Below are 27,482 nucleotides of genomic sequence, written 5' to 3' on the forward strand. Positions count from 1 at the left end.
CTAAATCTGAAGATTAAGTAGGTATGATGTTATTCTTAATATGAGACGACAGAATTTTCATGTTCAATACTGATTTACAAGTTAATTGATTGTCAATTTGATTTCATTATAAAAAATAGCTTAAGTTGACACTTGACTCTACGCACTCAAAATTCTACAATGGTCATTTAGGTATGTAACTTTCATTGAAATCAGCTTAGCTATTTTGGAGGTTACATAAACGAAAACCTGATGTATGTTATTTTCTTATTTTATTTTCAATCACAGCTACCTTTTAAATTTTAAAATAAAGTTCACACGAACCAATCAGTATCTTTCGTTTGTCAAATTACTCAGAAATAGCATTCAAACAGAATTACATTCTTTCTCTTAAATACATATTTTATTACTGCTACAGTAGATTTCACAAATATGAATTTGACATTAAACTTCTGTTTCGTTTTATTTACCTTAATTTATTAAAGAAGGTATATCCGAAATAGTGTTTTTATTACAGCTACTGCAGGTTTCACAACTACAAACTTGACTTTTCTTTAACCTAACCTAAAACTAGTATTTTCTAGTGTTTGATTTTACGTGAGTATACATTTAGATATTAAAGATTTTTTAACGGATTTTAAACGCGATTTATTCATCAAATTATTTTCCCGACTTTTCGAACACTTTAAGGCGAGCGTGGTCACGGGGAAATTGATAAAATCCGTTAAAAAATTTATAATTTCTTACCTGAAACTTTTCTTTCTAAATTATTACTACTTAAACTATTAATTTCTTATTTATTTATTCTACATGTATATAGTACTTACTCTAATAGGGAAGGATATCGAGGGTGTCTGATACGTATATCCCGTGGGGGGAGGGAGGTACTCATTGCCCGCTGACGTCACCAGGCTGAACAGCGACGATGCCGCGACGAAGGAAAGGATCATCTGCGAAAGAAGAAATATATTGTTAAGAAGAATAGTTTTTTTTAATATCAAGAAATAAAAGGGAGAGTTGTAAAAATGTTGTATACTTTGACGCGCTCATCTCGGGAACTACAGGTTCGATTTGAAAAATTATTTCACTGTTGGGTATTAAATTTACGTGATAATTTGCTAAAATGTGCCACGCATGGAACACATGGAAAGCTAGAAATAGAAAATATTAATCATTTTCACACACGGCACGAACTGATCCCATACCATGGACCCAATAAATATCTAGCCCATACTAAGCTTTCGCTTGTGTTATGGAAACCAGATGGCTGATAAATATACATATTATATAATTTTAAATAAATACTTATATATAGATAATTTACACCCAGACACAGCGCAAAAATTATACGTTTATCATACAAATGTTTGCCCTGGGTGGGAATCGAACCTACCACCTCTGGCTTGGAACGCAGGGATACTACCAACTAAGCCAACCGGACAGTCGTAGTAGATCGTTTCAAACCTTTTACAGTGAATAATCGATGCATATAGTTACATAATTAAACCAAAATGTATTTTGTCTTTCCTTCATATCTATATTACAAGTAACAAGAGAAATTCTGTTCACCCATCCGAAAACTGTCCGATGGCACTGACGTTTAACCAAGCAAGTGCAGTGTGTTATAATAAACAGGTTTTGTGAAGGGTGGCCTTGCACTATCGATCTTTGTGCATTGTTCTATCGTACGCATTCCACGGTGTAGCGTCAGCAGAATAGATTTATTGCAAAAAATTATAAATAAATAAAAATATACCTACTGTTAACTGTATATAAATGTTGTGGACTGTTTGAATTAATTATTGTATCCTTCTAAAGATTTATTGAAAAATATTTTAACATACATAAAAATATGGGTCTTTTCATCGGTCATTTTATGATGGGTTCTAGTTAGTTGAAAAGTAAATTAAATTTACATAATTATGTGAAAATAATTTGGGAAAATTTGATTTATTGATATTATTATATAGATAGATATTATTTCATTTTCTTTATTAATTTATAGAGCAAAATAAATATGCTATAAGAAGAATATAATATAAGAAAACAAAGCAACAATAGTAATATTGATTTTGATGGGCTTTGGCTATACGAAAAGGTATTTTAATTACAAATAGTGTTGCTATTTTCTGTACAGTTAATATTAAATTAAAAAGAACAATTAAACTGTTTTGCTGACGCTCCTGTCACAGTATTGTATGCAGATGTCCACGCATTCGGCACACATCATTATGACTGAGAAAAAACGATTGTTTGTAGTTTTTGCCAAGTATCATTATTTAATACTTTACTCAGTTTTGTTGTAACTTTTATAGGTCATTGATATATTACGTTGTGATTTGCAAGACATAAATACTTAATCCTACTAATATTATAAACTAGCTTACGGCCTGCGGTTTCGCCCCCGTTGTCTAAAACCTAATAAATTATATATTAAAAAAATTCCTATCTATTAAATCTCTTAAATCTATATTTAATCTAATAAATCTATTAAATATCTATCTATTAAAAAAAATGTATCAAAATCCGTTGCGTAGTTTTAAAGATTTAAGCATACAAAGGGACATAGGGACAGAGAAAGCGACTTTGTTTTTTTTTTACTATGGTAGTGATGATGATGATGCGAAAATTTGTGCAGATGGATGGAACCAAAGATGGATTACAATAAAATTTGGTATGGTAGGTAGCTGAAGACCCAGTACAAGATATTATAATAATAGTATATAAAAGTATTATACAAGATAAGAAAATATCTAGATTTAAAGTTGCGTATTCGTCTGTGCGATGCCCTTGTCTTATCAAAATTTAATTTTTCTGACACTGTATACGGACCCAGACTGCTAGCTCGAACTAAGACTGCTATACAGAGAGTGCAGAATGCCTGTGCGCGGTTTTGCTGGTATATTCCGCCCAGAAGCCATGTCAGTCCTTATCTGAGAGATGCCAATATCTTGAATATGGACGGACGTAGGAAACTACACTTTGCCACTTTGTTGTTTGGAATAATTCATAAAAAAATACCACTGTATCTGTACAACAAGTTGGCATGGTTGGGACAACGTAGTGAAATCAACTATATTACAAGATTCGCCAGCGTGAAACTTTCAGTTCCGAAGCATCGCACCGCAGCCTTTAGAGGTGGATTCACTTACCGGGCCACTAAGTGCTGGAACGATCTCCCTCCACCTCTGTCTAAATTAACGTCAGTCAGTAGTTTTCGTTTTAAGTATCGAAACTACCTTCTAAGTTCTACGAATCAGCCTTACTACCCGCGTTGTAGTGTCTGTCACCATATTTCTGATAATATTGTAAGTATAGTAAGTATTTATAGTTAATATGTATTTATTTGTATTTTTAATTTCCTGTCCTATTGAATGCTATATAGTTCTCACTTATTTATATGTTTACGTTTATTTTTATTTTTATTTTCTTATATACCTACGCACCGACCCACCCACACACACACACTCATACACACACTCACACACACACACATACACACTCACACACTCACTCACTCACGCACACACATCACACAGGCTGTAACTCCGACTGTCAATAGGGGTTTCTGAAAATCAGTGTTGCTAGTTGACTCAAAAGTCACTGCAGCTTTATACTGAGAAGCCCCTTTTGACAACAGACGTTGCCGCACAGTACTTATCTAATTTTTAGGTTGTAAGTTTTTGATTGTGTAATAGGTATATTGTTTTAGTTTTTAAGTTTGTTTTTTTTTTCACCATTTTTTGTTCTTACTTTTTTTTCTGTTTCTGTGCGGCTTGTATACTTTGTTGTCAATAAATGTTTCATTCATTCATTCATTCATTCATTCATTAGTAGGTAATATTTGCGTGAAAGAGTAAGAAACATCCACCCATCCTCACATACTTTCGCATTTGTAATTTAATAAGGATTATGGTAGGATTGGAATATCGATTTAATTTTTGAACGCAAAAGTTTAGAGGTCCTTAACCTTTATGTAAACTAACTTATGATACTTAACGTCCGCGACATATTTGTCAAAGTAATGTTAAGTAATTCAGTAAGCACCGTGTTAAACTTTAAACTTAACTAGCTTTGGTTTAATAACTTTGTATAATTAGTCACTTATAATTTTAGTACTTATTTTATTATAGGCCTGTGAATGATATGTAGGCGTAAGTTTTATTTATTGGGTTTTAGACATAGAAACAATACAAAATATTATATTTTCTCAACTCAATGTGAAAATATAATATTTTGTTATGGTTAAAAATAAAGGGCAAAAACTAAAAAGAAAATGTCCTTTATGTGATGTGCATTTAAATTTTAAATTCATTTTCAATAAAGAAAAAACGCAAGTAGGTAGGTTTCTTCTAATGTTTACTAGTCTTTGTATAACATGAATATTAATAGATTTTAATTTTACACCTAATTATTACTATTGTTTATTTTATGCGATGTTTCTCGCTGGTATCAATTTATTATTATTCATTATTTTATTTCAACCAAAGAAAATGCTGGTGGTCTTAGTCAAAGTTAGGTTAAGGTAAGTTATTTGCGAATTTATTAATTACCAATAATTTAAATAAATAACAACTTAATTCAGCTCTACAAATCAATATTCGAAATCGATTTTTAAAAACAATGATCAGCTAAAAGAAAACAGTTTTATCTAAATTAAAAAACCGAAGACAATAAATTTGTAACAGCTTTCAAAAGGATTTTCAGTTCACCTTTAGGTCCAAACTAAGTGACTGGATTGCGTCACACAAACATAAATGTGAGAATCCTATTCATTCGTACAGATCTCGCGGGAATTAGACCGTAAAATGTTGTAGCACGAATTTCGAAGGTGCCCGTCGTAAGACATTTACAGCGTCCGACATCGTAACGACACAATATCGGTTCGTGACTCGTGACATACGCATGGTAATTTATGTAAACGCAATTGTCAAATGTATTATATCTGTCGATATATTGTGACCTTTGTTTATTGGAATTTAATTTATGTGTTAAATAATTAAATGAAGGAATAGACGGATGAACTAGGCATAATGTAGTTCTTGAGATTATAATTTATAATATCACGGATACGCAAATTCATTGGAATTCCTAAGATCGAAGATTGACGTTGATTGAGTGAATTTTGTATCCCAAATTTCAGCTTTTACATGTAAAACTTAACATAGACTAAGTTTTACATGTAAAACTTAACCTGAGGGAGAGAAATGCTGTTGATATTTTTGAAACACAAGTATTTTGTTTATTCGTTCCATTTATCAAATTATACGTATTGATTTTACTATAACTTTATTATCTATTTGCAATTAGAAACATAGGTACATTGAACTCATCTATTTTGTGGTACGGAAACAACAATACAAAATTTAAATTTTGTATCATTACAAGTCGATTCACTCGATCAACATAATGATTAATGATGAAAAATAATCGTATCGGATAAAGTAAAAGGTATTTTTATAATCATATAGTGCAAATGTTGTGGGAGCAGACATTCCATAATTATATACTGATTCTGTTATATCTTATTCTAAAGTAATTCACGTGGGTAATAAGATGCACTTTTGCCTTTGTTGCAATAGGTTGTAATTTTTAACCGACTTTGAAATAGGAGGTTATCAGATTGCTGATTGACATTTATTAATAAGAACGTGTTTATTAGTACATTTGAGAAAGAATTCCCATCTATAGTTTTTAAAAGAATTCGAGTTTTATCTATACTAATATTATAAAGCTGAAGAGTTTGTTTGTTAACGCGCTAATCTCAGGAACTAATGGTCCGATTTTAAAAATTCTCTCGGTTTTAGATAGCCCATTTATCGAGGAAGGCTATAGGCACACTAAGACTAACAGGAGCGGAGCACTGCGGGTAAAACCGCGGAGAGCAGCTAGCTATCTCTATTATGATTATTAATTTTATAGGTTTCGATTATGATTTATGTAAAACTTTTCTTTACAATTTTTTTCACATACCTATCAGATTTGTTTTTTATAGAATTTGTTACCATATGTTGATCAATAAAAGGTATAATTAACTATGTATTATAATATCATGTAATTACCTACGCAAATCTCATACTAAACATAAAAATTTCAATGTTAATCGTGATTACTTCGCAGAGGATCGAACCCACGCCCTTTCACACCACGAGGCCACAGTTATACCTACCTTTGATTTATATAATATTATTAAATATATAATTCAATATATAATTCAAAGGTTACACTGCGAATTTTTTATAATCTATATTAATATTATAAAGCTGAAGAATTAGTTTGTTTGAACGCGCTAGTCTCAAGAACTACGATCCGATTTGAAAAATTCTTTCGGTGTTAGATAGCCCATTTATCGAGGAAGGCTATAATTATCATCACGCTAAGACTAACAGGAGTGGAGCACTGCGGGTGAAACCGCGGGGAACAGCTAGTTAAATAATAAATATATAATTCAAAGGTTACGCGAATTTTTAATAAGATGCAATCTGTATTATCTGCGCCGATTAACAGACTAAAAATACCATTGTCTGTGTGCGAATTTTACGCTTAATTCTTGAAATTTTAACAATAAACTTTTACGAGTTTGTCCTTCATGTTTTTAAATGTGTTATGTTTTTGTATAGAGGCTAAAATTTTTGGAATTTTTTCGGTGTGTTCGAGATTTTTTTGCGAAAAATACTGGATTTTTTGCTCTATTAAACTAATGAAATAAATATATGACACTGTGTTTTTTTTTGACGGCATTCCCAAAAAATAGGTTTTTTTAATAGTAAATTAATGTTAATTCCTATTTATTAGGTTAGTCTAGTTCAGTAGTACTTCAGTTTTTTAGGAAAGTTTGTGTTACATCTGTCTATAGTTGTATTTGGAACGCCCGCGCCTGAACCAATTTTAATGGAACTTCAACAGGATCATGGATTAGTTTTTTAGAGCAAAATCTACAACGTGGGCGAAGTCCTAGGCAGGGCCGTCTTAGACTATGCCGGGGCCCTTGGGCACACAAGAATTGGGGGCCCCTTTGAAATATAAAGAAATCAAACTAGGTACGCAAATTTTTTCCCACAATTATATATGTTTTTGCCCTAAATTGAAACTTAAAGAAGTAATAAGAAAACTTAAAGAAAATTTCTATGTAAAATTTTTGCTCCATTTTTTTATACATTTTACAAAAAAGTTACTTCTGACCAATCTTGTATTATAATATGGTCTTTTGAGGAAACTTTTTTTCCTTATTTTTTTTTTATATAATTCATTTGAAACGCTGCTGCTGTAATGGCGCTCCAAAGTTGACTTTAATTAAATTTAATTAACAAATATTTTAAGAATTACTTTTTCAAATTACCTTTCTCTTTGAATTTATATTTTAGGTTTTATGGCAGTCAAATGCTTTATAAATAAAATATAAATTCAACAAAAAAGGTCGTGTTCCATCGTTACAATATTGTATTCACTGAAAAGTGCTTCATATTGGTTGAGATGGTTGTTAAATCATCTCAATAGATGGCGTGCGGTGTGTCCCTTAAGACACATAAAACTGAAGGAATAGAATAAATTCGGTTGCTCCGGCGGGTCACGAGTGGCTGAGTTGGTCAAGCATCCGCCCCGGAATGGCGCGAAGGATGCGGGTTCGAGTCCCGCCTCGTGATCGAATTTTTTCTATTTTTTATAAATTTATAACTTTCTCTTTTTCAAATTTATCTTTTTATTTTGCATCTGGATTTTTTCTTTCGTAGCCGTTTCATATTGATCAAAATTATTGCGTGCGTTATTAACATAATTTATTCAAAGCCTAGGCAAATGGCAAAAGTCAAAACGCTTGTCATCTATTCGTATAGAAATGGTCCGGTGTGAACAGAGTTCACTAAATTCTAGGACCTTCAAAACTACAAAATTTCATATCCAGCAGAAAATTAGTAAAATTGTTCAAAGGAATAAGGATTACTAAAAATAAAATTCAAAATTAACTGTCATTCCGGTACGTGAATTAAAAACATATTCCAGGTTATAACTAAATAAAAAAATAGGTGATTTCGCGATTTATACTGAAACGATAAGTTTTATCATAAAATCATTTAGGTGTGAAGTGATTTAAGAAACGTGTGCATATTATAAGGATGGGATGAGTTTATAAATCGTTATATCTTAGAAAATGGTAGGAAGCTACATCTTAGGAAAATAATGTATTGATTCTTTTGTATAGATAATTTTATGATCTACAATTTGGGTAAAAGTGGTTATATGATAAAACTTACCGTTTCGGTAAAAATCACGAAAAACCTATATCTGTTGACTTTCAGGAAAAAATTTTTTCGTAGTAACAGAAGGTCGGGAAATTTTAATATATTTTTGAAGTGAAACTTCTTTAGGCGCGTTGAGAGTAAAATTTCAAGGTCGCATCATAACAATACCGTAACGTCATGGAGTAATTCAACGATTTTGGTATCTTATAATCTTGCCAAAGAAGTGGGCTATTTAGCACCGAAATAATTTTTCAAATCGGACCAGTAGTTCCCGAGATTAGCGCGTTCAAACAAAAAAACAAACTCTTCAGCTTTATTATATTAAGTATAGATTGTGTTTTTAATAATTTCACCAAATTTCGACTGGATGGGAATTTTGGTCGTGGTCGTCGTCGTCCTCGGTAGTGTGACCGAAACATTAGCAAAACGTCATAAGCTTATATCAATTAGTATCAATAGTGGATTCTATTCTCTAGCGTTTCTGCCACTTGTCTAGAGGCCCAGAGATTAAAGTTTTGTCACAACGCCCTTGTATGCTATTCTGTAAACTTAGACTTGTTAGTAATTTTCATAAATCTCAAAATAATTCAAGTAAAAATATATTATATTACGTTAATAAGTAAATAAATAATTCGAGTAAATGTCTGATAAGTTAATTATAATGGTGTTCGAATCACTCGAATAATTATTCCATGTAATAACCTTGTAATAACATAGATGTTTTGATTCGAATAAATCTGAAAATGATCTGACGTTCTGGCATTAAAAAGCTGTATTGCTTTTTAATAAAATATTTTGAGATTTATGTGAGAAAAATTGTCAGTCCTACATCTCCTCCAGGGGGGCCCCCTGACGATGGGGGGCCCTGGGCACTGGCCCCCTGTGCCCCTATGGTAAAGACGGCACTGGTCCTAGGCGTGCGTCGACAAGTATAATTAATTTAACTAAGTAGTATTCAAATTTATGATTGTTTTTTTTTTTTTTTTTTTTGGATGTTTTCGAACACATACAGAAAGATGAGAGTGTTGTTGAATGACAGGCGAGGATGGCGCCCAGCTCCTCGTGACTGGCTTACTGCGTAGACACGGACCACCATATATATTTTATAGAGCAGTGGTGGCTCAGTGGTGAGACCTCGGGCTTCGAATCGATAAGTCCGTGGTTCGAGACCAGGCGAGCGCGCAGGAAATAAATTGATTTTTCAATTTATCTGCGCATGTTGTAACATCACCACTGCTCGAACGGTGAAGGAAAACATCGTGAGGAAACCGACATGTCGAAGAATTAAAAAAAAAAGAAAAAAAAAAAGTTCGACGACATGTGTCATCCGCCATCCCGCACTTGGCCAGCGTGGTGGATTATGGCCTGTACCCTCATAGGAGGCCCGTGTCCCAGCAGTGGGAACGTATATGGGCTGATGATGATGATGATGATGATTCAAATTTATAAAAAATACGTTTCTCAACGTTTTGAAAACATAAAAAGCTCTACTTTGTTATAATCTATTTCTTATTTCTCATCCAAGCAACCATAATCTGCTCAGTAACATTGCAGAGTACAGCTGCTTAAAATATAATAGAATATTGCACAAATGCTTACAAAACCAAAGTTTAAAAAATATCACAAACCGCAATCTAAGTACTTTCATAATGTCATTTAGATTGCCTTCAGTCACGAAGCCTAACTTGGGCGTGGTAGAACTCGAAATCAAGAATTAAAATTTTTTAAATGTCTTAAATTTTAACAAGCTTTAATCATCTTCATCTGTTTATTTTAATTACTAGCTGTGCTCCGCGGTTTCACTCGCATTGTTCGGCTCCTGTTGGTCTTAGCATGATGATATATGTTTAGCCTTCCTCGATAAATGGGCTATCTAACACCGAAATAATTTTTCTAATCGGACCAGTACTTCTCGAGATTAGTGCGCTCAAACAAACAAACAAACTGTTCAGCTTTATAATGTTATACAATATAGTACCTACATAATTATAGATTTTGTATGTAATGTGTTATCGGTACAAATAAATGTATTTCTTTCTTTCTTTCTGCAGGTTGGTGTGTAACAGAATTCATTAGATTTTGACCCACTTTAAACCGATATTATATTCAAACTTTGTACACTCATCAAGAATCGATGACAATATAATAATTTCATGAGTTTAAGCGTGTTTTTTATACAATATTAATTTATAGTGACTACTGTTGTATCATCGGTGTAATATTTATCAATGTTATCATAATTTTTTTTATAATACCTAGGTTCAAAAGTTTATAAGTGTTTAGGTAATAATCCACCATACTGCAAAAATGTCAGATTGAAATGATAGGAGCAGTAATGTGGATTATTTGCAGCAAAATTGAATTCAAAATATTGAAAATTAAAATATCAATAAATATTTAATGTTTTTAATTTTCCTTGCGTTTGCCGTATAGAGCGTATATTATTTATTTGTAAGGAACAAATCGGTGAAAATTGCATTGAAAAATTGTTGTTTTGAGTTGACACTAATAAAACCTCCTGTATTAATTTTCAATACAAATAAAGTTCAGACATCGATTACACAGTCATAAAAATAACCTACCAATTTATATTCACCTTTCAACTACAGTATAAAGTTCATAGTTTTGTAATTTTAATACACACTACGTAACATCTAAGCTCCCATTAGATTTCACTCAGCCATTTATAAAATAAAGGCCCAAATGGTTTTGACAAAATAATTATGGTTCACTTAAAGCTGACAGGCAAAAAACATCGTATGGAGATAAGTTTTTAACAAGAAGGTTTTTAAACGTTTTTTGACGTGATGTGACTGACACGAGTATGAAGTAATCTACACTGTATTACTTAGCTTTGCAGCGCGGTATCACCCGCGGACACAGAATACATAATAAATGCTAAACGCGCGGAGAAACATGTAAATTAAGTAAATGAAAAATGAAAAAATGAAAATGAAAAATTTCTTTATTAGTTTCCAAAAATGTCTTTATTAGTTTTCAAATATTTCTATAGATATTTTTTATTCTGGTACGATAGCTACATCACTGCCAAATATCATGAAAATACGTTCATTGGTTTTCGCGTGAAAGAGTAGCATATTAACAAACATTTTTGCAAAATTTCATATTTCTCATATTATTAGGATAAAGATAAAATATTTGTTGGTTTCAAAATACATATTATCATCAATAGAATGTAGCACAAATTGTTTTTTACAAACTAGGTGAGGTTGTTATTATAATATTAATAAATATGAAAATATTTTTAGAGACACTTAACAACTATTTTTTGATTTCTGTAGGCATTGTACTTAATAAAAAATTAAAGAAATCGATATATAAGGTAGGTACCTATAAGCATAGGATGAAAATTTTATTTTGCCAAAGCAATATAATATTATCCACGGTAATAGAAATCTATCTAGTGTAATAAAATTGAACATTCAAGAACGGCAGCCATATTTACAGATGTAAATAATTTTATAGTTAACTATTTATATTTATTAATATTTAAGCCGTTATGCGATATTATTACAAACTTTCGCCTTAAAAGGAAGTAACAATAATCATAAACAGATAAAATATTATCATCGAAAACTTTTAATAGACTATAAAAATTCACTTTTTTATCTTAACGCGCGATGTTTCGCGCCAAAATATTTTTGACAGTACAAAATGGCTGCGTGGCAAAGGCATCATGCATACAGCCAATAATTAAATAGTGATTATTTTTGAAGTACCAGAATTCACACGGCAACGTTAATCTATTTAGAAATCAGTGCGTTATGACCTTTAACATTTAAAATGATATAATAAACTTGTGAGAATGGTATAAGAGTATTAATAATTAATATGATTTACAATATATACTACATAATATACTCTGTGCCTTTATTACATAATTATTTTTAATTAAAAAAACCCAGTCAAGAAAAAAATCCTTGTCCTTCTAAAAAATAAAAATCCAAAAAGTTTGCATTAAATTTTTCGCATGGCAATACCGAGAAAATTTAATACGCATGCAATATTATAACACACTATGGCTTGGGGGTCAATGTTACGCCTTGACCTGACCCACTCATCCTTTTTGCACCAATAATTATTATATTATTAAAGTCATTTATTGCATGACATTTTAGGATTCCGGTTTGATTTATTATTGGTGAGAATGGTTAGACATTTTCAATTTTATGGAGGTAGAGTTCTAATTTGAACGCATGTTTTAATTTCTATGTTTTGTTTGTTGTGGTTAGCTCAAATAATGTAAATATTTTCATATTAATTAAAAATGATTTTAATACAAAAACTAAAATTAGTTTTATTTACTTTGCATCTTTTTACTAAATTTCCTCCCGCGGCTTCGACCGCGATTTCAAAGAAAAACCCGCATAGTTCCCGTTCCTATGGGATTTCAGGGATAAAAATACCTTATTATGGGTCTTCAGCTACCTACATACCAAATTTCATTGTAATCGGTTCAGTAGTACCTATTCGCGTGAAAGAGTCTAACATCCATCCTCACAAACTTTCGGATTTGTAATATTAGTAATACACGGTTGTTTTTCAAACAAATAATACGCATTTATAACCCGTACTTCGTGCACATTACCCATCAAGTACCGATTTCGTAACACACAAAAACGCACTAAACCCAGCTACATCAGCTAAATCACAGAATTGTTACATAATCGACGTTTGCAATTACTTATAAACGGTCATAATGTTTAAATTAACTGGAATCACAGACTGGAATTGACAGAAAGATTGCAGCCTACAGTATATGTCGGGTCTAATACACCCATTATGGTGAATTTTAGTTAAAATATTACGCTGAACATCGCTATTATTGTGTTAACGCCAATTGCTTTGTGTATAGCTGATGTTTAAAATATACACAGATAATCTATACTAATATTATAAAGCTGAAGAGTTTGTTTGTTTGTTTGAACGCGCTAATCTCGGGAACTACTGGTCCGATTTGAAAAATTCTTTCGGTGTTAGATAGTCCATTTATCGAGGAAGGCTATAGGCTATATATCATCAAGCTAAGACCAACAGGAGCGGAGCAATGCGGGTGAAACCGCGGGGAATAGCTAGTGTAAAATAATACTTTATAGATTTGTTGTGTTGGGTTTAATTTTGGTAGTTAATGATAGTGTAAAAATATAATTTGTAAATATCTATAGTAATATATAAAGATGAAGAGTTTGAACGAGCCCAGTAAATACTGGTACCTATTTGAAAAATTATTTTTGTCTTATAAAATTATTTCTAATTATTCATCATGAGCAGTGGACCAATGCAGGTAAAACCGCGGGGCAAAGGAAGTATTTTACAAGAATAATATACCTGTTTATTTCTATTAAGATCATATTATGAGAATATTATATGAAATAAAAGAAAACTTATCTCTAAGTGGCTAGACTACATTATCCATACCTCAATAAAATGTTATCAAAATCTGCACAGATATTTTATCATGCAACATACAAGCGGTTTTACTCATAAACCAAGTATGGTTTCTTATTCATAGAACAGGTGACACCTGATCATCTTTACTTGCCATAATTACCATTTTCTACCATCAGATGTCATTAAGAGCATGCTTAGAATAATTAATTCTACACAAATGGTATTAATTACCGTAAATGGAGGAACAACTATGCATGACGAGTTTCTTTCATTTTAATTTCGATTTATAATAATTAGGAAAAATTTGATTTCGTATATAATATTTGATAGTAATGGATTTAAATTTTAAAAAGTTAATCTTTTAAAGCCATTTTCACATGTCAATTATTATAATTTTCTTTCAATCTGCATCATAGAAATCTAAATAACAAAGCACTGTTATTTAGATTTCTATGAATTTAATAGTCTCGATTTTTTAGGTTCACATTTTCAGATAATAATATAACTAAAAAATAAATGTAGAAAAAGCAAAAAAAGGCAACATAAGGTATAGAAAATTTCACAAATCGTTTTTTAAATTGATGATGAACAAAATATGATGAATCACATTTTCGAGAAACGACGACCAAGAAGGTTTCATACTGCTTTTTAAAAGTAACATAAACATAAAACTAAATTGGTATCGTTTTATAACGCTTTAAACTATTTCTAACACCTAATAAATAATTAAATTTAATTGATATCAATAAAACCAATAAAAAAAACCACCGTATCTAACTTCCGTTATATTGAAGTGTCGATAATATCTGTGTTAAAATCATCTTATCCTATCCTAGTTACTAATAATATAAATGCAAAAGTTTGTGAGGATGGATGTGTATGTTTGTTACTCTTTCACGCAAATACTACTGAGCCGATTACAATGAAATTTAGCTAACATATAGAGTGTAACTTGGATTAACACATAGGATAGGTTTTATCCTGGAAATCCCACGGGAACGGGAACTATGCGGGTTTTTTTTTAAAACGCGGGCGAAGCCGCGGATGGAAAGCTAGTTGTACTATAACTACGTTCCGACACCGCTCAGGTAGAGTATTCGTTTGTAAGTTTTCTTATTTTTTAAAGTCATTAAAATCCGTTTAGCAGTTCTGAGTTAAAAGTGGTGTAACTGACACTACATTATAATATTTATTTTTACTATTTTTGATTCCACGGTAGTTTGTGTCAAACTGTCAATATTGCAGCTGAATATGAACGAAGTCACGGACCAAAAGCTAGTTTATACAATATATTGTAACAATAGTTCCTTTATGCCTCGAGTCTCATTTTGACATTGATTACAGACCTACAGGCGATTTACTCTATTAGACGAATTTATTATGGCAAATACGCTAAGCATTACGAATAAATGCATATTACGGTGCATTTGCATCAAACGAGCGAATGCTCGTTCTAACTTCACTATGTCAAATTCTTTTAGTGTAAACAGGCGCAGAGCATTCTTTCGTTGTACTAAGTGCGTTTGAAAAGTTTCTATGCAATGTTTAATACTGAACAACACTGAATACGAGTTTTCGTTTAGACTAAAAGATCAGAAAAGAATGCTCTTGCTCAAGCTCTAGCTCTATGTTCGTTTGATGTAAATGCACTGTTATAGCATTAGAGGTGTAATTTACTTAAATGGTGCATTTTAATAGCATTGTTTTGATATTAGTAAATAATTTAAATCATACATTAGTTATGTAGATCTATAAGATTTTATAAAAAATAAAGAATAAGGGGGAATAAAATGTGTTTTTATTAGTTAATATACTTACCTATTTAACAAAACTTTCACCTCAATTCATACGAAAAAATGGCCTAAAAGTATAAAAATGTAGTTTCACATCGTCCCTTTGGCTATAATTTCATCGAGATTAATTCTTCTGTAAGCTTTTACTTCATACAAGAAATAAATTGTGACAAATTGTTGTTATAAATGGTGCCTTTTGTTTAATTACTCTTTTTGTAGGTGTCAAATTATGTGTAGCAAGTTAGAAGCGAAAGCGGATTTAAAAGCGTTTTTCAATATCAATTATTCGTTCCATATAATTATGTACCATAATATGTAAGTATTTAATAATTATAATATGTTAAACTAAATTAACACTTGTATATTTTTTTAAGTTATTTATTATAATGTTAATTGCAAATTACAAGTAGGGTATTGGTAACCATTGACGTAGAATATACATGTTTTTATAGTACATCGATGGTTGTAACATTTTTATATAATTAGTAAAATTATAAAAAAACACAGACCATATTTCTAGTAGATTAGTTATCATTATAAGCATAGAACAAGACATTTTAACGTTTTCCTACTTTATAATAACCTTGTTCCTTTTAGGGACCGTTTTGTAAAAAAACATTATGAATCTATTAACCACTGTATAGTGTAATAAGCGTGCAAATAATTAATAAACACTCAAATTACCGGTTTTATTAGTAAACCCGCCATGTCTCGTAACTTAAGGTATCATTTTACATTTTATACGTAATTTCATAAATTCAGTTGGCGCCAGAAGAGCCGTTATCAAGTAAAAGTTGTTCCCGTATCAAAGGGAAAGTTAAGGGTTCTTTTAATTTCAATATTCAAAGTTTTTTACTGTTTTGGGTCTTGTTTATTGAGCAGTTTCTGTAACAGGACTAATTTAACAGTCTTTATTTTTTGCATATTTTTTTGTATCCTTTGTTTTCGTTTTATCTTTCTTTTATGCTTATGGTGAAATTTTATCGGAGGATTGTTTTAATAGACACATTTATAATATACTAGCTTACCGCCCGCGGCTTCGACCGCTTTGTCTAAAACGTAATAAATTATATCTATACTAAAACCTTCCTCTTGAATCACTCTATCTATTAAAAAAACCGCATCAAAATCCGTTGCGCAGTTTTAAAGATTTAAGCGTACAAAGGGACATAGGGACAGAGAAAGCGACTTTGTTTTATACTATGTAGTGATTATTCATTCGAAAATAAAAGTAGCATTCGAGACATAACCATTGAGATGAGAGGTTTTATTAGATACGCAACTCAGTTTAAAACATTAACTAATATCGATACATATTATATTTGCCCACATCACTAAACTATTCGAAGACACGAAGTGCTTTCATGTCCCACGATTACACCTCACTTGCGACTCCCGCGCAGTTACTCACGACATAGTTATGTATAGTGATGACCTACTTTTATCAATATGATTATTATATATCTAATGACTGTTTAGATGACTGTAGACAATGTTTCATAGATGTATTATTAATGAATAAGTAAGGATAAAGTGAAGTAATATTTTGAATTTGAATAATGATAAGAAGTTTAAGTGGGTGATATTTAAGCCTACTTTTTTCACATTACCGAAGATATACATATTAACTTCGCTTTCTTTATCAAAATTGTAATGTAGAGCGTTCTTGCAGACGTTTCCATTAGTATAAAATTCCGCTTTTTATTACTCTGATTGTATGTATTAGGTACATCTACGTACATAACATACTTACATACATAAAATATAGGCTGAATTCTAAACACATAAATTATTAAATGAGAGAGTGAGAGACATAATCTTTAATATAAATAAATCTTAATAAGTAACTCTTTATAGTGATGTTATCATGTCGATAGTTTTTATAAAACATCGATCTTAAGAACAACACCTGCACATTATATCCTACAATATCTAATATACATATTATGATGACACAAATTACGATATACTGTTTGTATAACGTGGAAACCACTTGTTATGCAAAATATAAATTATGGTGATGAACTGATTTAAAACTCATTTTACTCATTTTTATTTAATACTTTACGTACGTTTTAAGCATTCTATGAAATTTGTTTTTAGTGTTAGGAATAGGTACATCGAATTATTTATTTATGTAATTAGGTAGAAAGAACATATTACATTATTTAGTATATTATAACCCTACTCGATACTTTTTACAGCACATTTATTTGATTGGCACAGCGAAACAGTTGGTAAGTATGTGGATATTTTTAAAGAGAGTAAATAGGTAGGTATGTATATAAAACATCGATGGTGATATTGTATACTAAGATTCTCTAATAATAATCCGAAATAAATTAAAATTGCATTAATTCTCTCGAAATTTAAAGATGGAGGTAAATATTATAAAAAAATGCTGCTAAATAACATCAAGTAAGGCCACAGTTTAAACTAGTAATGAACTATTTCTATATAAAATATCTGATAACCATAATGCATGTAATATATGCACATTGTATGTAAATAACTTAATTCATAACTTGATTATCTCGTGAGAATGTACTGTGCAAATTGGGTTAATTTGAAGTTATGTTGTTTATGTTAATTTTTAAGTTATGGCAACATTTTGACATTGTAAATACATTTACTGTGGTTATGATGTGCCATCACTATTATAGAATACTAGCTGAGCCCTGCGGTTTTACTCGTAGTGCTCCACTCCTGTTGGTCTTAACGTGATGATATTAAAATATAGCCTATAAAGCCTTTCTCGATAAACGGATTATCTAACACCGAAAGAATTTTTCAAATCGGACCAGTAGTTCCTGAGATTAGCGCGTTCAAACAAAAAAACAAACTCTTCAGTTTTATAATATTAAGTAGTATAGATTATCAATAAGAAATAACTTTAGTAATATATCATCTTAATTGTTTCTCCTTATTTATAAAATTAACAATTAATTAACAAGCCCTTTCCATGATTATTTATCCTGATTAACATAGTAAAATGTAGAAAATGACGATAAAACTCATTTATTGATAAAACATTTGCGACATGTTAAATGGATTTTATTAAGAAATAGGTACTTGTTTATTTTCTATCTGTACATTCTCTGTGTGTGTTCGTTTTTCTCTTAGTATATCCATCTGCCTGTAACTCCGAAGCGAATGAATCGATTTTGGTAGTACTTTTTTTTTATAAACAGTGTCGATATTGTTGTAAAAATAGTCATCAAGCAGTCATCTCTAAGATATTTAAATCTCAGTGAAAGTATTTTGAGAAGCGTAAGTAGATAATAAAATTATTATTATATAATATATTCCTAAAAGTATAGTACCTATCTAAGTAAGTTGGTATGAAAATTTTCATCAAAAATTCATTCATTTTATAGATTACTGACGTGTATTTAATATAAGTGTATTTTAATATTTGAGTAAATTTTTTTGCAAGGATATCCTTGGATATTCTAGAAAAAAAACCCCGGGAAAATCAGTGCTGCTCTACACCGTATAAAATATTATATTTATATATTACTAGCTTTCCGCCCGCGGCTTCGCCCCCGTTTTGAAAGAAAAACCCGCATAGCTCCCGTTCCCGTGGGATTTCCGGGATGAAACCTATCCTATGTGTTAATCCAAGTTACCGTCGATATGTGTGCTAAATTTCATTGTAATCGGTTCAGTGGTATTTGCATGAAATAGTAACAAACACACACACACACACACATCCTCACAAACTTTTGCATTTATAATATTACTAGTGGTCCGCCCCGGCTTCGCCCGTGGTACGTATTTAGTATCCTATATCCTTCTCCTGGCTCTAAACTACCTCCCTGCCAATTTTCAGCTAAATCGGTTCAGCCGTTCTTGAGTTATAAGTGGAGTAACTAACACGACTTTCTTTTATATATATAGACTAGGATTATAGGATTACTACCGAACACATGGACCTACCGATGAATACGGCGCTACATCTTGCCAAGGACCGGACTCGATGGCGACAACTAATAAACGACCGTGGTGGTGGGAGTCACGATCCTCAGTAATGAGGTAACGACTCAAGAGAGAGAGAGAGGATTATAGGTGACACCGAGATTCAAAGCCAGTAATATGAAAATACGCCATAATGCTATTTTAAAATGAAGTTTGTAATCCAACATAATAAATGATGTTAGGACGTGTATTAAATTGGCTCTGAGATGATTTATATTATAATGAGTTATTTTGTAACTAAATCAAAGGTTAATGTATCTTTTTGTTTGTGTATCTAATAAAGTTCCTATGGGGAATAGGGCATACGGCATACCCTTTATTTGGAATAAATTTTTAATATTAATAATTTATAGAATAATCTAAGTCTTTTCTTATATACCTATGTAGGTATAGACCGCCTCCTTGGTACAGTGGTTGACGCGTGAGCGTAGAACCGAGGGGTCCGGGGTTCGATTCCCGGTGGAGACGAAGAAAAAAAAATGTCTCGGTCTGGTAGGACACAGAAGGCTGATCACCTACTTGTCTCTAAAGAAAATCGATCAGTGAAACAGATGTATGCATAATGCATCTGCCCCTTACCCCACTACGGGGACACGGGACTTCACACACTATGTAGGTATATAAAAAGACTGCGTGTGTGCCGAGCACACGTGTAAGAAGTGAAACTTTCAAAGATACCAAAATCATCGCCTTACTACATGACGTGATGGTATTGCCATGACGCGACCTTGAAATTTTACTCACGGTCACATACTAACTCAAATATATTTTGGACTTTTATCGCAATTAATAATGGAATAAGTTATGAAGAAAATTTGGAAAATGTAAGAAAACTAGTTTTACACGAAAACCACACAGCATTTAAGAGTAAATTAGTTTTATCCTCTTTTATAACAAAATTTAATTAAGAACAGCATCAAAATCGGTTCATCCAGATGCCATAAACAAACATACGGATGCACAAATATTTTCAACTTATTGTACTTATCCTTGCATTAGGGGTTAAAAAAATCGATGATATAATAGTAATAATATTATTCGTAACTTAAGTTATAAGGGCTCTTAAGTATATAACTTAGAATAATAAATACCTTATTTGTGAAGTGCATGGTGCTTTACCTGTGAACAAAGAAGCATATTAAGTAAATGTATATAATTCTTAAGTTATTAAATGTTAATCCTTATAATAGACTAGCTTTTCGCCCGCGGTTTCTCCTCCTTTCAATGAAATACCCGCATGGTTCCCGTTCCCGAGGGATTTCCGGAATAAAACCTATCCTTTGTGTTAAACCAAGTTACCCTCTATATATGAGCTAAATTTTATTGTAATCGGTTCAGTAGTATGAAATATATGTACTAATTTTTATTATACTTTTTTTTTTGTACATCACGGCGAACGAAAAATATGACATGCTTATTTATATTTGAGATTATTTTATCAAACGCTGATTAAAAAAAAAATACTTATGTAAATAGAAATAGAAATTATGTGATATTATACATATTGTAGTGTGGAAAAGCATTTATTTATTTATTACATGCATTTAAATGCAAATAAGTTATGGACATAACATTTTCAAACTATTTATATTTTATTACTTCTAGATGGAATAACTATCATTACGTGATTATTATATTATGAAAATAGCTTCTAATAATAGTATTTTCTTGTTTTTCATTTTACCCGAGTATTATTTGGAAATTAAATATTTAGGTATAAGGATTTTAACGCTTGCTGCATAGCGTGCAAAACGTCGGGATAATAATCATCACTAAGTAGGTACTACATAGAATAAAACAAAGTCGCTTTCTCTGTCCCTATGTCCCTTTGTATGCTTAAATCTTAAAACTACGCAACGGATTTTGATGCGGTTTTTTTAATAGATAGAGTGATTCAAGAGGAAGGTTTTAGTATATAATTTATTAGGTTTTAGACAAAGCGGGCGAAGCCGCGGGCGGTAAGCTAGTAGTGAATAAATCGCATTTAAAATCCGTTAAAATCTTCAATTTTAAAGTCAAATTATTTTTCGATGCCTTGACTACATCATAAATCCAATTCTATCTTTCTGTATTTAAGTCGTTCCTAGACGATAATGCATCATGGCATGCCTTTATGGTAAAAAAAATCCCACCAAAAACATTTTCATGTAAAATGTTGCCAAGACGAGCCCATATGACTCGCACTGTCAAAAAGTTATCAGATCTCATGTAGAGCCAAGCTTCTAACACTACACGCCCTAACTCTACAAGGCCTAACTTCACAATTAACTCTACACCTTAGTCAAAATATGTGGCTTGGTCGTTCGTTACATTCACATCGGCGTAAGGTGAAAAATTAATTCACTGTTCATTACTTTTGTGTTATATACAATAGTTCTTGTAGTAACGAACGGCCAAGCCACATATTTTGACTAAGGTGTAGAGTTTGTGAAGTTAGGCCTTGTAGAGTTAGGGCGTGTAGTGTTAGAAGCTTGGCTCTACATGAGATCTGATAACTTTTTGACAGTGCGAGTCATATGGGCTCGTCTTGGCAACATTTTACATGAAAATGTTTTTGGTGGGATTTCATTTCTTTTTGTCAGTTGTTTGTAACAAAAGTGTCGATTAAAGTTTTAATTCTTTTTTTAATAAGGAGTACCTATACATATATGTATATATCTAGGGGAACCAAGTTTTAGATTATTAGATTAGACCTCTAGCGTCATCAAAATTTAATTTAAAATTACAGGTCTCATACAAACTCCCATCCCCTAGTTTAAGGGGTTGGGGGATGAAAGTTACAAGTTTTATAATTTTTTTGTTGTTTGTGTGCTAATACTAGCTTACATACAAAATTTCAGCTTTCTAGGACATTAGGAAATACCTTAAGAATTTTGATGATCATCAGTGAGTCAGTGACGAAATTAGCGTTTTTTAGATATAAATAAAATCTGAAGTATAAAAGCTAATGTAATTTAAACTTAATATTTTCAATAAGTCTGCTATTGACAATATATCCCGAAAATTTTGTTGATCTAGCATAATCCAAACCCAAGTTATGAGGGTTCAAAAAAACGTCGAAGCGCTTCGAGAAAAGGTAGGTAGTGCCCGTGCGCTTCGCTTGTTCGCTTGGCTCGTCTTGGCGGGGGCACTACCGTGCCCCCAGATCAAACACGCAATCAAACGATACAGCTGCTTATGTTGCAAATTGTCGCAAATTTCGACATTCGCAAGGAAATCAATCCTACAGGGCACTTTCCGTGAACACAGAGTCTTGAAATTTGATAAATAGTACATATAAAGGAAAAATTGTGAAAATCGTAAATTTAAAGTTCATAGGTACTAAAAATTGGTTCGTTCGGAGCCCTCGATGCGTGAGTCCGACTCGCACCTGGCCGGTCTTTTATTTAATTTTTTAATGTGTCTATATACATATTACATTTATTTTATTTTATCCTTGTCAAAGGGCTCAATATAAGTACGATAGAATAATAAAATAAACTTCATTTATTTAAATGCAAATTATGAACGAAGGCGAACATTATTATTTATTTCAATACAAGTGGTCCGCCCCGGCTTCGCCCGTGGTACATATTTCGCAATAAAAGGAAGCCTATGTCCTTTCTCGGGTATCAAAATATCTCCATACCAAATTTTATGCAAATTGGTTCAGTATTTTAGACGTGATTGAGTAACAGACAGACGGACAGAGTTACTTTCGCATTTATAATATTAGTATGGATAAGGCATCCAGAGTCACGTTTTAAACCAAAACATCGGATTGGGAGAGCAGAAGTCACAAGATATCGCAAGTCCTGTCTGCGCTTGCGTGAAGTTGTCTATAAACGGTGCATTTACATCAAACGAGCGAATATTTTTAAACCTATTATGTCAAATTATTTTAGTGTTAAGGCGCAGAGCATTTATTTATTTATTTATTCAAATTAAATACACACAACAGGCCACGATCTTGCCGGGTCCATAGGCGCCACATCAATTTTACGAGCAGATCGCAACCCAACAACATGTGTACAATTACAATACTACAATGGGATACAGCTTAAAGTTTCATGGTTCTTAGTGCGTTCGAAAAGATTCTATGCAATGTTGTAATGAACAACACTGAATACGAGTTTTCGTTTACATTTAAAAGATCACGAAAGAATGCTCTTGCTCTAGCTCTATGTTCGTTTGGTCTAAAATCTAAATGCAACAGGTGCCATAAATGATCTTTTGCATTACTGTTTACTTTAGGTCTTAGTCATTACATAGTATAAAACAAAGTCGCTTTCTCTGTCCATATGTCCCTTTGTATGCTTAAATCTTTAAAACTACGCAACGGATTTTGATGCGTTTTTTTTTAATAGATAGAGTGATTCAAGATGAAGGTTTTAGTATATAATTTATTAGGTGTTAGACAAAACGGGCGAAGCCGCGGGCGGTAAGCTAGTTACTAATAAAATGTTACCCATTTGCTTTGCAGTGGATTAGTTATTGCAATAACCTGTCTTGTTTTTATGATTGACGTTTCATGTGAGCAAGAGCAGGACACAGCTATGGTAGAAAATGGTAGAAATTTATCCATTGTTTAACTTTTTATTAGTAAGGCCGTCTAAGTTTAAATAATTCACTACTAAAGTGTTGTCAGATGTCAAATGTTGTCGAACTTTTTGGTTCTTGGACATGTCGGTTTCCTCACGATATTTATTTATTTATTTATTTATTAATACTTTATTGCTCTTAGAATCATTACAATACCTAAGACTTAATCTAAGGATCTTAATCTGTGCTAAGGATACTTACATTACAACAATTGGCGGTCTTATCGCTATGCAGCGATTTCTTTAGCGATTATTTATCGCTATGCAGCGATTTTTTATTGATTAAAGCAGCGATCGAGAAATATTTGTTATAGTTTAATTATAAAAATACTTATTTATTTGTTGTTTGTTAAATTTTGAGTAGATAATAGTATTTTGTTTAGTAAAGTAGTTTTTTCAAACAAATACTAAATAGATCCTTCGAGAAATTACAGTTTTCTGTATTTAAAAAACCGGTAAAGGTTATTTAAGATAAATCATACGCGAATGCTGTTGATAGGCCAGAGTCGTGCTCCACAGTCACTAGACTAAGGTTGAATACGTCATAAGTAAGCTGAACCAGGGTTTGCGTGTGTTAAACGCTTGTTAATCTAAGAAATGAAACTGTTATGTTACCTTAATTATAGTTAGAAATAAAAGTTTTAACGGGTTTGAAACGCGATTGTTGTTGATCGATCTATACTAATTAACTTAAATTATTATAAAGCTGAAGAGTTTGTTTGTTTGTTTGAACGCGCTAATCTCAGGAACTACTGGTCCTATTTGAAAAATTCTTTCGCTGTTAGATTATCATTTATCAAGTAGGGCTATAGGCTATAATATATCATCACGCTAAAACCAACAGGAGCGGACCAATGCGGGTAAAACCGCGAGGCACAGCCAGTAATAAAATATAAATAAAAATGTGTGCGTGTACTATAATAGTGTACACACGTAAGAAGTGAAACTTCTTTATGGCCTTATTTTTCAAAAAATAATTATATGCAACTTTACAGAAATACGTCGAATCACGCGTGGTAGGGATAAGAAAAAGATGGCGCGTGACGAAAAATTTTACGTGTAACGAAAAAAAGTTACACTAAATTTTTTTCCAACCCCGATAAAGAAGTTTCACTTCAATTATCATAAGTAGTAGTCTGTCTGTTTTTAATGCTGTAATGTAATGAATAAATCGTAAATCGGTTATACCTTGTTAAATTTAGAAAACTATATTATATAATTTTTCTTCAATTTTACAACAATATTAAATAATATTATGATAAATTATTGTTCATTGGATTACTTTACAAAGGTATAGGTTATTAGGTATATTCACATACAAATCTTTAAAAAGTTTTTATAATATTATTTCATGATCCACTTTCGTTGCTGACCGTACATTTCTCAACAGATGCGATCAGTATTGTCGTTAACAATACATATTGTTATACAATTTAGAGGTTTACTATCAATTAAATATTATTGATGGATATAGTGAAAGTTGGCACCTTATTTGACTGTATTGTTGTATACATTTGCTTCTTCTTTTTATTGAAAGTACAGTCAGCATAAGTTATTTAATATTTTTATGTCTTTTATTTATTTGTTATCATAATATGTTCTTTGATTTTATAAACACTAGGTTCAGTATAACTAGTTAAAAGGAGATGGAAAACATTTCTTTATTTTTCTATAAATTTAATAGAGTAGGAGAGGATTCTTATAGGTGCCTATGAAAGGAATATCTATTATTAAATGACATTCAATACAAAATAATTTGCAGAGGTAATTTTTCACATTCCTCAATATGTAAAATTTTACTAGAACAAAAAGAAAAAAAAGAGAAAAAAAATTTGAACATATTTGAACCCGTACTTAACCGTAACGTATAACCTTTTCATTTATAAATGTTGTTACGGATACTTCGCTGAAATTATTTGAAAATCTATTTCTTGTTTAAAAAAAACAATATCCTCCCATCATTATTTATTTAAAAAAATAAAGTTTAAATGAACAATAGGTAACAAATGTAAACGTGTCGCAATTTTGGTTATTTGCTCTCACGAATAGCAATTGTTTTGTCGAAACTCATTTATTTCGTCTGTACACTGTGTAATAAAATATTCATTTGAATTCCAATATGACTGATTTATATGATTTTTAAACGTAATATTTGTCAAACTAATGCATGGAGGAATGTTTCTCAAATTCCAGTAATCTATGAAATCTTTTTTTTAATTTAGGTGTGAATGTCACTAGCAAAAAAATAAAAAATAAATAAAAAAACATAAAGTATTAAGTCTTTTATTTCGCTCTACATTTTATTGTTTCTAAAATTATGATAAATAACATCTATTGAGAGACATTGTTCAAATATTGCAATTAATTGTACCTACAGCTACTAGTTTATGTTTTACTTATATGTAAGTTATCCCATAATTGCATGTACATGTATATTTTTTTGATGTCAAATAAAGAATTTATTATTATCTGGTTGTTTAATATTTTTATAAGTAAAATAGTTTACTTAAATTCAATCACTTATTCATGCTTCGAAAGTTGTAGATGTTTTTCATTACATTTCATACAGTCCAGTTTATGTATGAATTTGTAAATTATTATTTTGGTCGATTTGATTGACGGTTAATAATTATTAATAAAATATTAATTTCTTGACTATTTAATAGTCGTATACAGATAATTAATAAATATATCCTATACATTATAAAACTATACATTTAGAAGCTGCTTAACACTTGCTTTATAAATGTTAATGAATTTGTATCCTTCTTCATTGAGCAATGGATGTTTGTACAGATTAAAATTAACCTCTTATTCCATAAATTACATGTAATTTTGATAACTTGTAACATATTTATTGGTGATAATTTACCATTTTATTATTAATATGTGTTTATTTTTAAATACGATATCGTTTGGTTCAAATTTTGACAGTTTAAAGAACCGTTCGGAAATCAGAAGTCCTTGACATATTTTCAGTATTTTATATTTACTTAATATTATATACTCAAACGTTAATAGGTTTTATTCGTGTTACAATTATTCCTGGTCAGTTGTAAATGAAAATGAAAATTCAAAAATTTTCTAATAAATCAAAAATCACTATATATTTTCATTAGAAATGAATTTAAACTACTTACTGTTATTAAAATATTTTTATAACACAATCACCACAGATCACATAAAAATCTGTACAAGATCCTTTCGATTAAAAAAAAAACCACACACGCGATTGTCAAGTTTCGCGCGCAAAACTGAACTGTGTTCGCGCCAATACAGATTATATATGTGATCCTATTCTATTATTTCTGACTTAGGATGTGCAGGAGGGGAGATATTTCCGGGTTTTTTAAATCTTTTTCTTTGCGATCGTGCGCTCTAAAGGGCATAGTGTATGCGTTTTTTAGGTTTTCACTATTTAGTGGGGCGTGTAGGTTAATTTTGAAAAATTGACGTTCTGCATTTTTTTTCTTTTTTATTTTGACACTGCACAATTATTATAT

The 27,482-nt window shown here is 31.3% G+C and overlaps 1 protein-coding gene across 1 annotated transcript in view; it reads right to left on the minus strand.

Annotated features, from left to right (window-relative positions):
* The window catches only part of LOC123703769 (pro-resilin), a 41,053-nt gene extending 13,809 nt beyond the window's left edge, over positions 1 to 27,244 (minus strand). The window contains exons 1-3 of the mRNA XM_045651915.1: positions 27,120 to 27,244; positions 20,491 to 20,518; positions 807 to 929 (exon numbers count right to left, since the gene is read on the minus strand). Of these exons, the coding sequence (XP_045507871.1) occupies positions 807 to 929; positions 20,491 to 20,508 (141 nt within the window). The 5' untranslated portion in view covers positions 20,509 to 20,518; positions 27,120 to 27,244. The remainder of the gene's footprint in view (positions 1 to 806; positions 930 to 20,490; positions 20,519 to 27,119) is intronic.
* Positions 27,245 to 27,482: the final 238 nt, after the last annotated feature.

The sequence above is a fragment of the Colias croceus genome, chromosome 27, assembly GCF_905220415.1.
Source record: "Colias croceus chromosome 27, ilColCroc2.1".
In the NCBI taxonomy this organism is placed as follows: Eukaryota; Metazoa; Arthropoda; class Insecta; order Lepidoptera; family Pieridae; genus Colias; species Colias croceus.